This window comes from Lemur catta, chromosome 2, assembly GCF_020740605.2.
Source record: "Lemur catta isolate mLemCat1 chromosome 2, mLemCat1.pri, whole genome shotgun sequence".
Taxonomy (NCBI): Eukaryota; Metazoa; Chordata; class Mammalia; order Primates; family Lemuridae; genus Lemur; species Lemur catta.
This window is the reverse complement of record NC_059129.1, coordinates 10,146,907-10,165,177: the sequence shown is the minus strand read 5'-3', so window position 1 is coordinate 10,165,177 and position 18,271 is coordinate 10,146,907. Positions and strand designations below refer to the sequence as shown.

Here is an 18,271-nt window from a genome sequence, read left to right as displayed (position 1 = left end):
GTCCTCCTGCTATGACCTCCCAGAGTGCTGGGATTACAGGTGTGAGCCACAGTGCCTGGCCCTAGTTGTAGTTTTGGACCTATGTGGTCTCTGATTTTTATTAGTGATCTTGATAAGGAAAAAAAGTCTCCAACCCTGGTATAAGGTTGGACTGAATGATGGCATGGCCTAGGATTTAATCTGGAAAGCTCTTTCTTCTGTGTTAAAACAAATTTCTGACAGCTTCTTTTCCCCCCTAGTTTGTCTCCCCTCTTGGAGTTTTAACCTCGTAACTGCTGTGGTAGATTTAGGTTTTAAGCAGGCTAACTCTCTGTAGTGTTGAGATTTTGATCCAGTTTTAAAGAAGCACCTCATCTCCCTTTAAATTATAGCCTACACTGAAATATGTCAGATATACAAAGTAAATCTGGGAGCTCTCTAAATGGTCAAATGGTCACTCTACCTTTTAATTCAATATTACAGGTAACATTCAGATATCCTGGATTGATGACACATCAGCGTTTGTTTCTCTCAGCCAGCCAGAGCAAGTACAGATTGGTAAGCATGTTGGACATCTGTTTTGAATATAAAATAAAGTGGGAGCTTGCCCTCCCCTCTTACCCGCCTCAGTTTAAAAGCTGTGCATTCTGTCATCTCGTACACAAGCGTTGCTGCCTGGTTTGTTTTTGAGCTTTTCTCCAAAATAAAGGAAATAATTGGTATCATGTATAGATGAGAAAATGAGACCAATCTTTTGATTGATAAAGTATCCTACATGGTTTAATTTTTCACTTACCTCTATTCTGTTCCTTTCCCATTGTACCTTTTCTCAAATGAGATACAGATTTCCTTTGAGAATTACAAGTACCTGTAGTAAATTTAGGGGAGTGGAGAAGACTGAAAAGTGATACCTATGTTGACCTGTTCATCTCTGTGCTTTTACCATTTATTTATAAATGTTTGTGATTTATTTACTCCATTAAGCTTGTGTCAGATACTTGTTTTACAAATAACTGAATGATATTTTATTTGCTTTTAAAACAGGGTTCTAAAAAAATGGAGTACCAAATGTTTTGTTGTACCCTAAGTAATTTTGATATTAACCATCACTAAACATTCTATTTTCTTAAGTTGAAAAGTTATTGGATAAAATATTGAAGAAAATATGTATTAAGCTACATATTCAGTGGTGCTTAATAATGGAAAAGGTGTGAAAAAATATGTCTAATTGTTTTTTTTTAACAAAGTACCACACACTAAAACTATATAATTCTGATAACGTAACCATTGAGTAATTATATGTGAAAACTTCTGAAAACACAATAAATTCAGATCAGAATTTTGGTATTTTTAATTATCTGACCATGGCAGGAATACTCATAGGCTGTGTCATAAAGGGTAAAAGCTTAGGCTCTTGGAATCATAGCACCACACCACCTATGGTTCTGTGACCATAGGGATGTTATTTCACCTTGGTAAGCTTCTGTCTATCTTTGTAAACTGTGGATACTAGTATGGATTTGTTAGGGTTACTGTGAGAATTAATCTTACATAAGATTATGTGTATAAACCATGGCATAGCTTTTAGCTTTTATTATGGTTATTTAATAGCAGATTTCAATGTGAAATGTACTTCAGCAGCACATGACGCCAGGGATAGTGTTGGATGCAGGGTGTGAATGATGTTGCTTATTAAATATTTTAATTTTTGCTTAGGGTTATTTTTTTTTGTAATCCATTCCCTCATAATGCTTAGAAAGACATTTTAGAGAGAATCCAAAGGGATTAAATTGTTAGAAAGCTAAATATAACTTTAAGTGGGGGCAGGAACCCTGAGGTTGAGATTGTAGCGAGGCTTCAGTGTGTCTGAAAGACTGAACTAAAACTCCTGACTGGCAGTCTAGTCCCATCTCTTCTGCCAGGTCCACTTGTCAGCTCCCTCACTGGTCACATTTGGGTGACATTGAAGCCAGGCTGTGGAATGGAAGGAGATGCACAGACTGACACGGGAACTAACTTTAACTCGACCACTTGTCAGCCGTGTGTCTTTGAGAACGTTATGTAAACCCTCTAAGCCGCAGGTTCCTTGTTTGTGAGAGGGAGAGGACAGTAGTTACTTTGCAGGATTGTCAGGATGAAATGAGATCATAGTATTAAGTTTCCAGCAAAGAGCCTGGCACTCCACAATCAGTGCTTGACAAATAGTAGGTAATTATTAAAATATCTGTTTGGCCTCCCTTGCTGTGAACAATGAAAATGAGAATGTGGGCCAGGCACTTTGGGAAGTTGAGGCAGGAGGATAGCTTGAGGCCAGGAGTTCAAGACCAGTCTGAGCAACATAGGGAGAGCCCCATCTCTACTGCTAAAAAAAAAAAAAAAAAAAAAAAAAGGAAAGAAAAATGAGTGTGTATAAAAGTGCTTTGAAATCTGTAAAACACTAGTTAATAGTATTTATTTGCAAATATGAGCTTAATTCCTTGTTTATGTGTATGGGATATCAAAGATTATTGTGATGTTCCTGTTATACCATATTTGATGTCAAATAATGATTGCTCCCTTACTTATTACCGGAAGATTCTTCAAACAGTAGCTTTTAAGCTAAGTATTTTATTTAATGATAACTGAAATGAAGGAGCTACATTTCAGAATCATGTGTAGCCGTAGAAGCACTCTATTGTATTTGATTGTTCCTTCGTGTTGCTCCCTGAAGGCAGTACTAGGTTTATCTTGCTTACCACTGAATCCTCCCTCGTGCCTGGCACACACCGTGGCATGAGGAAATAAATACGTGTTTAGATGGGGAATATGGGGAATAGGCTAAGGTGAAATTGTGATCTTTTACCTTTTTTCTTCCTAGATTAAGAAGTAGATGACTGTTGTCTTTTGGTATATGCAGCTTTGCTAGTAAAGTTTAATTTTCCACCATAGTCGTTTTTCTTGCATAAAAGGCAACTCTTAAAACACCCGGCAATTGAAACATGCAGTGGCTCTCACCGTAGTTTCCTTTGCCAGAAGCCTTTGCCAGAAGCCGTCCTTTACTCAGCCATCCCCTGCCTCCAGAATCTGGCTACGCCCAACTTCCCGCCTTATCTCAGCTTAAATATCAGTTTCCGGATGTTTTCTCTGGCTCCCTTTGTAGGAGATTGGACCCCGTTTTCTGTGCTTGGTAGGATCCTTTATACTTTGTCTCACTGTTTTCACAGATAGACTGTAGACTCTTTGAGAATAAGGACCATGTCTCTTGTTCACCATTGTATTTTCAGTGCATGGAGTGGTAGTATCTGATGTTAGTAAGTAAAAGTTGAGTATTTGTTGAATTGAATAAATGATATTCATCATGTTGACTTAGAAATGCCTTTTGAAATGTAATGGATGAATCTAATGTCTCTGGTCTTTTGCTGTGATTTCTAAAATTATTCAGATGTTTTGCTGAAAGACAATGTGAAATTTTTTTTATAATGGTAATTCTAATAAGAGAGACCCAGGGTATCTAATGTGCTGCACATTGTATTAATGTTATCTTAAACAAATTACTTATTCATTTCAGCGGAAACAGAGGGCCTGTTAGATCAATACTGTAACATTGAAAAAATCATTAAATGCCTATTTATATAGCAGCTCATAATGGCTTCTTTGGCTCTGTTACAAACTGTTTCCGATTTACATTTAAGGAGTTGCTTTTTAACTGACACCTGTTTTTCTCTTTTAGTAATACTAATTCTGAGTAAGATTTTTTAAAGCTGTTTTCAACATCCTAATATGAAAGTTCTCTTTTTATAGGAAGTCTTATACTAATTATTAAAACCTTTCTGGCCAGGCACAGTGGCTCTTGCCTGAAATCCTAGCAATGTGGGAGGCCAAGGCAGGGGATCACTTGAGCCTAAGAGTTCGAGACCAGCTTGGGCAATAGTGAGACCCCGTTTCTACAAAAAAAAAAAAAAATATATATATATATATATATATATAGCTGGGCATGGTGTCACATGCCTGTAGTCCCAGCTACTTGGGAGGCTGAGGCAGGAGGATCGCTTGAGCCCAGGAGTTGGAAGTTGCAGTGAGCTATGATGATGCCACTGGCACTCTAGCCAGGGTGACAGAATAAGACTCTGTCTCAAAAAAAAAAAGAAAAGAAAAGAAAGAAAGAAAAAACCACAAAATTCTTCTGAATGCCATTTGGTTTGATTTCTGCTGCATTTTGTTTGCTGGGAAGATGGGGGTCCTGGTGGCTTTGGGGTGTTCAGATGACCCATGCAAGCTATACATTTAGCATTCTTCCCCCTCTGGCTCTTCGGATGAGGCAGTATGTGGCTGGGGTGAGACTTGATGCTGTGGAGGAGACCACTTATTCTCACCATTTGAGAATTGTTCTCAGAGTGGTCAAGTAAGAAATCATCTTTAGTGGTCAAATCTAAGTGCAGCCAGGGGTAGGTGAAAAAAAAATAATGGCCAAATCTGAGTACCTCATTCATATTTAGGATTTTTATATTTCCAGTGTTTTGTTAAATGGGAGAAAGAGCTCAATGATATTTCAAATGTGGTAGAATTTTCTAGCCATACTTGCAATATTTAGATGTTATCTTGAGTGTCCTAAAATACATTGTAGGACATTGTCTGTCGGCCTGTAATTTTTATAGAAGTAGCCTGAAAAAAATAGCCTTTTCACTTATTTTGAAAGCTGGAGATTGGAGCATACTGTGAATAGTATAAGGGATTTTTCAAAAGCAGAAATTGATAAAGGGACTTTAGAAGGGGTAGAAACCCAACAATCATTTTGTAAAGCCAGCCCCAATTCAGATAGTTGTATAAATTCCTGATATGCTGCCTCAGAAGCTTGTTCAGGATGATTTGTTGGGATGTGGGAAGATACTTGGCTTTGCCTCAGTGCAAAATATAAATGTGCTTATATTAAATCATATTTTTAAAAGCTTTTGATTATGCTGAACAGATAAATATTAGAATTGTGGATATAACTCTTTGGAGGTGATCATTCAGCATTGAATTTGCTAAAACTCTAAACTTTACCTGTGCTTTTTATTATCCTTTGGATATTTTGCAGACTCTGTAGTGATACTGCTTTTTATTTTATTTTTATTTGGTCATTTGTATCTTGTTTCTTCGTGATCATTCTAGCTAGAAATTACCAATTTAGTTGACCTTTCCAGAGAATCAGCTTTTGGCTCAGTTCATTTTTCTGTTGCTGTTATCTGTTTTGTTGGTTTCTAGTTCGGTGGCGCCCCCCCCCCCACGTTCCTTTTACTTGTTTTGGGTTTACTTTGCTCTTCTTTTTTAAGTCTGGCTTCCCAGAGGTGGTTGATAGGTCAGCATAGCCTATTTGTTAGCCAGTGTTAGGTCAGGGCTTGTGCTGAAACACCTTGAGCCAGTAAAGCTTTCACCCTTTGCCAGCTAAGTTAGGGAACACATTCAATACCCAAACAATTTGCAAGTTTGCCCCAGTTTTTACTTTTGGTTGGATCTTCCATCCTCTGTAGATACACAAGGTCTCATGCTCAGCTAGCAGCGTGTACACAGCTAAGATTCCTTCCAAGTCGTTGACGTCGACCATTTTTCTTTTCTAATATGAACATTTAAAGCTGTAAATTATCCTCTAAGCACTGCTTTAGTTGCATCCCATAAATTATATGTGTGTTTTCATTATCATTAAGTTAGAAAAGTCTTCTGATTTCTCCTTTAACCTTGGATTATTTAGAAATGTGTTGCTTCATTTTGAAATGCTCAGGATTTTCCTAGATTTCTTATTGTTACTAATTTATAATTTAATTCTATTATGGTTAGAGATTTCAGGATGATTTTAGTCCTTTTAAATTTATTAAAACTTGCTGAACATGACGTTTGTCTTGCTGAACATGCTATGTACACTTAAAAAGAATGTGAGTTCTATGATTTGATCGCTGTCAATTAGTGTTCATACAGTGTACGTCTTTACTGTTTTTTTAAAATTTAATAGTTTTGTCAGTTTTTGGAGAGGAGTTGTTAAAATCTCCTATGATTGTGGAATTGTGTATTTCCCCCTTTAATCTTATAAATGTTCGTGTCTTTTCCTTTTGTCTGCTCTCAACCTATCTGTTTATATATAAAGCGAATCTCTTGTACACTGTATAGTTGGAGCTTGCTTTTTATCCATTCTGATAACTCTGATTTTAATTGGAGTATTTAATTTAATGTCATTGTAGATATGGTTAGGCCTGCCATTTTAAAATTTGTTTTTTGTTTTTCTCTCTGTTTTATCTCTTTTCTCCCTTCTTTTAGATTATTTGAATTTTTTTAAAGAATTCCATTTTAATTTCTTTCTTAGCTTTTTAGTTTTGCATTATTTTTTAGTGGTTGCTTTAAAAATTTCAATATCTGTAACTTTTTACAGTCTACTTAGTGTTCATTTTGACCATTTTGAATAGAATGTGAAGATCTTCCAACCATATATGTCCATTTACTGCCATCTCTGTAGTCTTTTAGGCTGTAATTGGCACGTATATTAAATCTACATTCATTATAAATTCCACAAAGTGATATTATAATTTTGCTTTAAACAATCATACCTATTTTAAGAAATTAAGAGAAAAAATTATTATTTATTTACCCAGATATTTACTATTTACAGTGCTCTTTATTCATTCCGAAGATGCAAGTTTCTTTTTGGTATACTTTCTCTTCAGCTTGAAGAACTTCCTTTAGTATTTCTTCTATTGCTGGCTTGGTGGCAAATGATTTTCTAATTTTTTCTTTACCTGAAAATGCCTTTATTTTGCCTTCATCCACTGGTTTTAGAGTTTCAGGTTTTTCTTTCAGCATTTTAAAGATGTAGTTCCACTGTCTTCAGACTTCTGTGGTTTATGATGAGATGTCTGCAGTCATTTGAATCACTGTTCCCCTATGTGTAATGTGTTATTTTTCTGTGGCTACTTTCAAGATTTTCTCTTTACCATTGGTTTTTCAGCAATTTGACTGTGATGCACTCAGACGTGGCTTTCTTTGTAATTATCTTATTGGGGTTGGTTAAGCTTATTGAGTCTGTAAATTTGTCTTTCACCAGATTTAGGAAGTTTTTAGACATTACTCATATTTTCTTTTTTCTGTGTCATACTCTCTTGACTTTCCTTTTGAGACTCCAGTTACCCATGTGTAAGAGACTTTTTGATGTTGTTCCAGTAGTTCCTGATGCTCTGTTCATTTTTTTCTACCTTCTTTTTTTCTTTTCTTCAGAATAGATAATTTCTATCTATAAGCTCACTCTTTCCTCTGTCATTATTCTGTTATTAAGCCCATCCAGTGAATTTTTTATTTCATATATTGTATTTTTTAGTTCTGAATTTACATTTAGTTTATTTCTATTTTTTCTGTTTCTCTCTTGAGATTTCCTTTTTTTTTTTTTTTTTATTTGGAGCCTATATTTCTTCACCTCATTGAACATAGTTATAATAGATTGCTTAATAATTCCAACATCTGTATCATCTGAGTGTGGGCACCTGTCAATTACCTTGTCTCTTGAGCATGGGTCATGTTTTCCTGCTTTTTCATATGTTGAGTAATTTGGGATTGTTTCCTGGACATTGTGAATATTCTCTTGTGGAAACTCTGTATTTGATTACATTCCTCAGAAGAAATTTGATTTTTTTGTTTTAGTTTTAGAAGGCAATTAACTTAGACTCAAATTACAACTTCTTTCATGCTTGCGGTGGGTTGTGGCTCAGATCTCGGCTGAGACTGCTTTCAGTCTGCCCCACGAGTGGTTAAGGGTCAGCCGGAGACTTGGGGTGAGTCTCTGTCATATTTGGGATTCCCTTTCTCTGGTTTCTTCTCTTCTAGAATTCCTTCCACGCTTTATATTGCTTCTGGTTGCCCCCATGCTTCATCCTTTGGTTCCTCATACCAGAAGGACAGGGGACTTTGTATTAGAGTTTTAACTGGCCCATGCTTCTTTAACCACATTTGCCCTTTAAGGCAAAGCCAGTCTCTCTCTCTCTCTCTCTCTCTCCCTCTCTCTCTCTCTCTTTCACACACACACCCCCCCCCCAGGAAATTTACTGTACCAGTTTGCTTCTTCCAATTTTTTGGCTCACCTCCAAAGTCTGCCTATTTTTGTTCATGTTCCAATACATATTTTTCTCATTTTTCCAGAGATTATAGTTGTTATCTGTGGGAAGACTGATTTGTCGGGAGCTTCTTCCTCTATGCTGGAGGCAGAACTCTTACCTGTGCTTTTAAATTGTTCCCCTATAGCATCTGCTTTTTAATCGGATCTTCCTGCCATATTATATACTATGTTTAAACTACCTCTTTCTTTTTGTTCAGTAACATTCTAAGAAAATCTAATGTAAATGCATCAAAAGAACATGCAGCTCACCTCTTTTAACTGATTAAAAGTGACTTAAATTCATTTCCCTTCAGATACACACAAAAATATGGATAGACAATGTCCAAGGTATTTGGTGTCTTTGCTTCTGTTTGTGGTGCCTTTTGTAGTTGGCTAGTGTGTTATGGTATACTGATTCTTGTCGAAGAGGAAATGCACAAAATATACAAGAAAGAACCAAAAAAGTGAATGGTGTTTTTCCTTGCATGTTAATTTTCCCAGTCTTAAGCTGTGTATAGAACTGGTTTACAACAATGACCTTGAATATAAATGTAACAATAAGTAAATGAATCTGACTGTAGCATGACTTGTAAAAATAAGATGTCTATTAAATAAGCTTATTTTTGAGGGGAAAGAGATTTGATTTTTAAGTACTGGATCCTAGAAACAATGTACATTTGTCCCTTGATATCCATGGGGGATTGGTTCCAGGACACCCTGTGTATATAAAAATCCATTCTGCGAAAAAAAAAAATCCGAGGATGTTCAAGTCCATGATACAAAGTGGTGTGGCATTTGCATATAACCTGTATACATCCTTTCATATACTTAAGAACATCTCTAGATTATACTTATATTGCCCAATGTGATGTAAATACTATATAAATAGTTGTTATACTATATTGTTCAGGGAATAATGACCAAAAAATCTGTATGTGTTTAGTACAGACTTTTTTTTTTTTTTTTGAGACATAGTTTTTTTGTTGTTGCCCAGGGTGAAGTGCAGTGGCAGTCATAGCTCACTGCAGCCTTGAACTCCTGGGCTCAAGAGATCCTCCTATCTCAGCCTCCTGAGTAGCTAGGACTTGCAGGTGTGTGCCACCGTGCCCAGCTAAATTTTCTTTTCCCAAATATTTTCCATGCATGTTGGTTGAATCCACAGATGTAGAGCCCACAGCTATGGAGGGCCAGCTGTATTTCTTTTTATGCAGGCAATATTTTTATAATAGTGGCTTACAGAGTACTTCAGTTTGCTAAAGGAAAATCATTGTTAGTAAGGTGTGTGAATGTATGTTTTGTGTAGATACTGTCTGACTTGAACATTTTTAAGAGCAACTGACTTTTTAAAAAATTTCTAAATCACTTAATTCATCAAAAGCACTGTGGAAATTTGTAATACTATTTATTAGGAACCTGCTAGTTTTGTGATTCCACTAATGTGTTTAATTTTGAGAATTAGCAGTATTATGTATCTCTGCTATGAAATCTTCATCAGACAGATTTAAGAGCATTACAGTAAGTTAGACTTTCTCTCTCTAATTAGCATTCTTTAGGGCATTAACTGGTATGCGAACAGAGCAAAAAGCTTCTTGACTGCCAGAGGAGGATTCCCAAGTCCTTGGTATTTGAAGCAGCAGTGTGTCCTGTGGCAGTTAGAACATAACCAGAAGAAATGAAGTGCTTGTGCTCTAGAGATTGAATTTTCATGTTCTGTTATGTTGTTTCTTATCCAAATCACTGGCGTATTTTTGTTTTAGGGCCAACGTTATCTGGATCTGAGAATGTTTGCCCAGTGATGCACTATCAGAATATTCAGTAAATCTATCAAATTTAATTGCAGTATCACTTGTAAAATATTGATTTTGTTGTGCTCTCCCACCCCAATTTTAGAAGTAAATCCAACTCATTGTTGCAAATGTGAAAAATATTTGAAAATATAAAGAAGAAAACAATTCAACCATGATCTCACAACCTAGACATGAATGCTAGCAAAATTTTGGTTAGTATTTCCTTTTAGTTGTTTCACTGTCTAGATGAATATTTTCATGACATTTTTTCCCCTTTTTTTTGACAGGTAATAATATTAATAGTACATCTCTATGGGTTACAGAGTGATATTTTGATACATGTATGCAATGTATAATGATCAAATCAGAGTACTTAGCATATTCATCGCCTCAGACATTTATCATTTCTTTGTGTTTGTGAACAATCAAAATCCTCTCTTCTAGCTTTCTGAAAATATACAAAAACTGTAATTAACTATTGGTGCTGCAGAACACCAGAACTCCTTCCATCTAGCTGTGATTTTGTATCCATTAACCAGTCTCTCCCCATCCTCCCCTCTTCCCACCCTTCCTGGCCTGTAACACCCACAGTTCTGCTCTTTACTTCCATGAGCACAAAACTTCCCTTAGCTCCCACCTGCCGGTGAGAACACTGTGGTATTTATCTTGTGCCTAATTTCATTTAACGTAACCTCCACCAGGCTTATCCATGTTGCCACAGATAACAGTATTTCATTCTTTTTATGGCTGGCTGGTTTTCCATTGTGTGTATATACCACATTTGCTTTATCCATTCATCTGTTGGAGGGCATTTAGATTGATTTAGTATCTTAGTTATTGTGAATAGTGCTACAGTAAACACGGGGGTGCAGGTACCCCTTTGATACCCTGTTTCCTTTCCTTTGGATAAATACCCAGTAGTGGGATTGCTAGATCATATGGTAGTTCTGTTTTTAGTTTTTGTGTGAAAGTTCCATACTGCTTTCCATAATGGCTGTATTAATTTTCATTCCTATCGACAGTGTATAAGAGTTCCCTTTTTTCTACATCCTCACTAACTTTTGTCATTTTTGCCTTTTTGATAATAGCCATTCTAAACGGATAAGATGATACCTCATTGTATTTTTGATTTACATTTCTCTGATGATTGTGATGTTGAGCATTTTTTCATATGTTTGGACATTTATATGTCATCTTTTGAAAAATGTCTATTCATTTCCTTTGCTCACTTTTTAATTTGATTATTTGAGGTTTTTTGGCTGTTGAGTTGTTCGAGTTCTAATTATTCTGGATATTAGTCCCTTGTTGGGTCAATAGTTTGGAAGTATTTCTCTCCCATTATACGTGTTGTCTCTTCACCTTGTAGATTTGTTTCTTTAGTTGTGCAGAAGACTTTCTGTTTAATATAGTTGCATTTGTCAATTTTTGTTTTTGTTGCCTGTGCTTTTAAGTCTTAGCTATAAAATCTTTGCCTGGACCAATGCCCTCAAGTGTTTCCTCTATGTTTTCTTCTAGTGGCTTTATAGTTTCAGGTCTTAGAACGTGTAACATTTTTAATAGTAATTGGACTCTGACTTTAAATGCATTTTGGGTCTGGTTTTTTAGTGAACATTATGTCATGAGCATTTTTTCATTCCATTACACATTTGCCTAGAAAAATTTTCTTTCAATGGGTGCATTATGTTTCATTGTACTGATAGACATAATTTATTTAGCTGTATTTCTTTTGGATGTTTTAAGTTATATTCAGATTTTTACTACTTTAAATTAAGACTTTAATGAGAATTTTATACTTTAGTTCTTATCTATATTTCTGATTAATTTTCTAAAATAAATTTTGAAGATGTGAAATCACTAGGTCCATGATGCTCATTTTTAAAAAACCTAAAAACAAATAATTTTTCCCTCCTTACTATTAAACAAGTGATAATTTATTTATTTATATTTTTTATTTATTTTATTTATTTTTTTTCTGTCCCCTCCCCCGATAATTTATTTTTATTAATAGATTAAAAACTACATAGAAAAATAAGGAAGAATTGACTAGTGCCCCTTTATTAACAAAGATAATTGCAGATAATATTTGAGATTTACCTTTCAGTTGTTATATATGATCTTTAAGTACATAGTGCATCTGTTTTAACTTTGCATATTATTTTTTAATTGACAAGTAATAATTATATATATCTGTGGGGTGCATATTGTTTTACAGTTTGTTCTTTTCACCCAGCAATTCTTCATGTCTGTAAATCAACTCTTCCTTTACATTTTTTGTTGTGTGTAGTTAAACAATGTTTTGTTATATGAGTGTATCAGCGTTTATTTAACCAATTCCTTATTGGACACTTAATTTAAACAATTTTAGCACTCTTGGCTTCTAGATAAGCTTTTTATTCATCTGATTGAGCTTTAGAGTCATTTTCTTAGTGCCACTCAAAAAACCCCATTGGGATTTCCATCGACATTTGTACTAATTCCATTAGCATTTTTGTTTAGATGTAGTCAGTCTTTATGACCAGGAATATATGTCTCTCCATTTACTCAGATAATTTTGTGTATCTTTGAATGTGATTATATGTTTTATTATTGTTCTTCTTGCTTTTTTCATGCATACTTTTAAAGATTATGCAACATAACTGTAGAAAGCAGGTACCATTGTGCCTGATTTAGTGCCATAGCCTTAGTTAGCTCTTGGTTAATATTTTAGGATGCTGGCGATAATAGGAAACTTAAAGGAGTGAGATTCATCTGCCTGTTTCTCTCAGGCAGCTGAGAAACTAACTGTGATGACTCAATTTAAACATTGTGGCTCTCTGATTCTTAGAAGCCTCTCTGAGGCTTCTAGTGTTGTTTTGTTGTTTTTCTCAGTAGATATAATGAACTGATTAAGTAGGTTAGCTTTGCTAATCTTTACATGTTGACATTGTTTTCTCATACACAATTGTTATTGTTTATAACCTTACTATTTTAAAAAATGAAATCTGCTTTTAGCAAATTTGAAAAATAAGTCAAATGTTTCTAGAGGACTTTATTATGTAAATGGATATTATTTTGTTACTAAAGTGTTACCAGTAAATCTCTTAGGGTGATGGAATTACAGGTGGATTTTATGTTCTCATGTTTTTCTCTATTTTCAGGTTTTTTCATAGTGAACAGGTATTACCTATATAATACATATTTACATTTAAGGCTAAAAAACTATTACTTGCTTTTTTTATAAGTAAAGGAGCACAGCAAAGGGAAACATCTTGTTTTCAAAACTCTTAGTATGGCAGGGTACAGCGGCCGCCCCTTATCCACAGAGGATACGTTCCAAGACCCCAGTAGATGTCTGAAACCACAGATAGTATGCAACCCTGTATCTACTGTTTTTCCCCTATCCTTTCATACCTATGATAAAGTTTAATTTATTTAGGCACAGGAAAAGATTACAACAATAACTAACGATAAAATAGAATAATTATAGCAACATGCTGTAATAAAAGTTATGTAAATGTAATATCTCTCTCTTTTTCTCAGAACATCTCGTACTGTACTGAAACCGTAACTGAAACCTCAGCAAGCAAAACCGTGGGTCAGGGGGGACTACTGTAGTCCCTTCTTGTGGTTGACTCTAATTATTTTATGACATTGTTTTTTAATCATGAAATTTATAGTATTAGTTTCTCTGAATTTTCCTTCAACTTTTTAGTTTAAATCTGCTATTCTGAAAAGGTGAATATTAAACATTTTTGATTTGTAACGTTAATTGATAATATTTCCACTGTTGAGTGTTTTTGTAACCTGTCCACAGAAAAGATATATTTGTTTTTCCTGGAAAGAAGCCCAAACTTCACTTTAGTAGTAGAGTGAACATCGCTTCATTATGTTTAGCAAAAAATGCCAGCAAATGCTAGTATCATTGGAGCGTTAAGTAACTTACAATTGATGGTGGTGACCCAAGCACTTCAAACTAGGGTTTTACCTTAACTTCTACACCTCACATTAATACATCTAGGTATTAATGAGTGTTTTTCAAGTGGTACGGTTATAAAAAGCAAACATGACTTAAAATAATTTTTTAGTAATAAAGCTTTATATTATACGGTCCAACTAGTAGGAATACCTTTCATTCTTTCTGCATGTGAATTGGAGCAATGGGGGGAACATCACAGACACTTTTCAAATTGCATCAGAGGTCCATGCACAACTTCTATGGTGTGGGGGAAAGGAACATAGAAAAGATACCGACATATTAAAATGAAACTTTGAAACTGAGATTTTTTCCCCCACAAGTTCTTTGTTGTTGTTGTGTATATAATTTAGAGAGAAGAGAAATTATCACAGCATATTATATAGCAAAAGAAAATGAGCTAGTTATAGGACATCACTAATTTTAATAATTGTCTGTTAATCCCCCAAATAAGTTTGAATCACTTCATGGGGTGAGCAGGGTCACGTTTTTGTGTTTTTGTAATTATAGCTTTAGATGGAGTGTAAGCCTTTTATTCTTTATTGATTTTTTCTTTTTTAAAAAAATTTTTTCCAAGGCATCCACCACTAAGTCATATTCCTTATTAATTTATCCTTGTATATTGCTAGATACCTTATGTTTATATGCTCAGTGTTCTTTATAGAAACAACAGAGAAGAGAATAATTAAGAAGGTATTTTGCAAGAGTTTTTAAACGATGGCTTTCATTTGTAACCTGCAGTGTTATTCTCTGTGTACGTATTTGCCTGTCTACCGTTGAAGGACTGAGGGACTAAATTTAGATGGGGAATAGAGATGCATTAATAGTCTCTCCACTCAAGGAATTCAGTGTCTTGTGATGCAGACAGTTGTGTCGACAACCAGTGCATCAGTGTGTACTGAATGCTGTGATAAAGGAAGTTGCTGGGGAGAGAGAGCTAGCTCGGACTGGCACAGAGACAAAGAAGAGGGCCAGCAGGGAAGGCTTCCTGGAGGAGGTGATGCCTGTGCTCATCCTCCATTAATGAGTTTGAGTTTGCCTAATATAGGAAGGCTGTATTGCCTAATATAGAAAGCTTTGGTGAAGAATGGGACCAGCACATCCTTTGGTGTTCCCAGAGCAGAGGGTACATGCAGTGAGGTGGCAGGAAGGAAAATTAGGTGGGAACACGGATTTGGATCAGGCACAGGGGCTCACACCTGTAATCCTAGCACTTTGGGAGGCCGAGAAGGGAGGATCACTTGAGGCCAGGAGTGCAAGACCAATCTGAGCAACATAGCAAGATCCTCGTCTCTACAAAAAATAATTTAAAAATCAGCTGAGCATGGTGGTGCACACCTGTAGTCCCAGCTCCTCGGGAGGCTGGGACAGGAGGATCACTTGAGCCCAGGAGTTCGAGGTTACAGTGAGCTATGATGACACCACTGCACTGTAGCCCAGGCAACAGAGACAAGACCCTATCTTCAAAAAAAAAAAAAGGAGGAGTTTGAATCTTATCCTTTGTATGAGCCTTGCTGTCGGGTTGATTTGGGGTATGTTTCTTTTTGGTTAAAGCAAATTTCAAAATAAAATACTGCATCTAACCAGTTTTCTTTGAAAAGTCTGGGGCTTTCAAAAGAATTTCCAAGTATTGAGTACCAAGTTGGTCAACCAAACAGGAAACTGCCCTTAGAAAACCTGGTTGTTGTGAGAGGCACCCTGCTAGCACTCTTTTGCACGTGTGTTGGGTGGCATTGTAGAGTCAAAAATAGGTGAAATAGATGGACTTATTCTACTTATTTTGAGGTGTCCAAAAGGTTGGTCTTTGCATTTACTCTAGTTCATAGCCGTCTCTAAAAGGCTGAGGCCAAATTGAATTTATCTGGGAACCTGCCACATCTATAATTGCTACAGAGAGTAATAAATAGGACGTTGACTTCCAAGAATCGGTGACAGTGCACTTCACTTCCTAATTTAGAGTTCATGAAAATTATCCCGTGACAAACAGGATTGCAAAAAAGGAAACACTATTAGATGGATTCATCTTTTGACAAACATTTAACTGTCATTTACACAAATGGTGCTGGAGAGAGTCAAGGTAGAGAGTGAGTGGTTGAATGAATGAATGAATACAGATGGCAAGTGTTTTTGTGTTCAGAGGAAGAGAAGATGACTAAGCCTAAAGCATATCATGCAATATTAATTTGTCCCACCCAGTAGACTTGGCTTCTTGAAGTAGGGACATCTTTTTTTTTTTAAGACAGAGTCTCACTCTGTTTCCTGGGCTAGAGTGCCGTGGCATCAGCCTAACTCACAGCAACCTCAAACTCCTGGGCTCAAGCAATCCTCCTGCCTCAGCCTCCCGAGTAGCTGGGACTACAGGCATGCGCCACCATGCCCGGCTAATTTCTTTCTGTTTTCAGTAGAGACAGGTGTCTGGCTCTTGCTCAGGCTGGTCTCAAACTCCTGAGCTCAAAGTGATCCACCCGTCTCGGCCTCCCAGAGTGCTAGGATTATAGGCGTGAGCCACCGTGCCCGGTGGGACTACATCTTAGTCATTATTTTACATCCTTGGTGTTTAGGACATGCTGGGCAGAGAGTTGGGGAAGGCTTTGAGGAGAGGCCTTGGTCCTTGTGAGAGGGCAGTTCTGGGGTATCAGACAAGAGAGGATTATGCCACCACGACAGAGTTGGGAAGGCAAGTGGAAGTTTACAACAGTGTTTTCAAACTATGGGCCCCATTCCTCAATGGGTTGTGAAATCAATTGAGTGAGTGGTAATCAGCATTTTTTTTTAAAAAAGAAGTTGGGAAACGTCAGAGTGTGTCCCATATAATAGAGGTAAGTTTGGCTTTTTTAATGTAACTTTTTTTTTCAGACAGATATGCATGTATGTGTACTGGATTATAATAAAAATGTGTTTCTTGTGGGTCGCGATCAAAATTGTTTGAACTATGATAGTTAGAAGAAAAGTAGATTAAAGTCTTCATTTAATGGAGAATTACTGTCTTCGTTGTGTGCAGAGTATTGTGGCAGGTGTTAGTAGCAGGGGGAGGAAGCAAAGGTGACTGTGACAAAGCTCTCCCTCCCGTCTCTAGACCAGTCTGGGGCTCAGGATTCATGTCACAGCATCTGGCAGAAGTGCCCTTTCCTTCACCCTCACATCTCCATGGGTGGGAGGAGACTGTGCCTCTCCAGGAGGGGAACATTGTGGTTGCAGCCTGGCCGCTCTGTGCGTCCCCGTTGCTTGGCACCCCCCTTGGCAGGAGGATGAACGGCTTGACTGGTGGGCGGCACCAGGAAGTGTCTGACACACCAGGGCCATGTGCATGGAAGACGGCAGGCCTGGGAACCAGTTGCTGGGGTCTCTTTATTAAAATATTACAGAATTGATTTTATAAAAAAGTAAAGAATAGAGTTCGGAGGCTCCCTGCAGCTGTCAGGGCTCCTCACTGATGGGGTCTCATGGTCGGGATTTCTGTAGGGGTGGCATTGGCCATGGTAGGGAGCCCCATGTGGACCTCAGGCCCAAGTTCCATCTCCAACACTATCTACCAAGGAGTCCTACAGCTTGGGGGAACATAAAGATGATGCTAAGTCTGTTCCTCAACTCAGAACCCTAAGAGAGGGTAATGCTCCCTAACTGCTAACAAGCACCACTGGGAAATGTGCTTGAAAGGCCAGATTCTGATTCTTCATTGCTGCTCCCATCAGATTTGTCCTTTGTATGTGTACAGCAGAGAACCCTTTTACACATTCAGGGGGCTGGGTGCGACTCTAAAGATGTGTTAAGGAATTTCTTTCATAGGCATAATGGGTTCCAGTGTGAGAGGGCCGACTGTTTGGGAGTGGCTGAAGTGTTTTCATAAGTGGAATGGCAACCAGTAGTGACCTACAGTTAAAATATTTTCTATTCTGTGATTGGTCTGTGAGGGTGTTTAATTGCTATTGACATTGCTTGGATTTTACGGAAATTAAATTTTCTAGTTTGCCACCCTTCTGGCTTACAAAACTTGAAACGCTTTTTAACTCCAGATGTCACTTAAATATGTCTTAATTCCATCTCACCAACCAGAAGATGGTGCTGTTGTGCTGGGAACCAATCTGCCTTTCCAACTTAAAGTAAAACTTGCTGTTTAAATGCTTATTCATGCTAAGTAATGCAGACAGATTTAGCAGTCGGATTCAACAGTGGACCGACCCCTCCTGCAGCATGGCAGCACATAGACAGCATGGAACATGCGTGAGATCAAACCTTCAGAGTCTGGAGCTAGAGAAGCCTGGCACAGGGGCCTTTCCTGGGTACTTGCTCAGGGGCACCTTTGCACTCAGGGTGAAGTGACCCTGTAGGAGTCAGAATGTAGATGTCTGTTAAGTGGTCTGTGAGCAGGCTTCCATGATTGGGTTTAAAGATTTATGAATAAAGATGAGAAAAGTTTCTGTAAAGAGGAAACTTTTTTTTCTTCTTTTCTTTTTGGAAAAGATC

At 37.0% G+C, this 18,271-nt stretch overlaps 1 protein-coding gene across 1 annotated transcript in view; it reads left to right on the top strand.

The window, feature by feature from the left end:
* Positions 1-18,271, top strand: part of PARN (poly(A)-specific ribonuclease) — a 127,143-nt gene that overhangs the window by 53,170 nt on the left and 55,702 nt on the right. Inside the window, exon 21 of the mRNA XM_045542636.1 lies at positions 463-537. Within this exon, the coding sequence (XP_045398592.1) occupies positions 463-537 (75 nt within the window). The remainder of the gene's footprint in view (positions 1-462; positions 538-18,271) is intronic.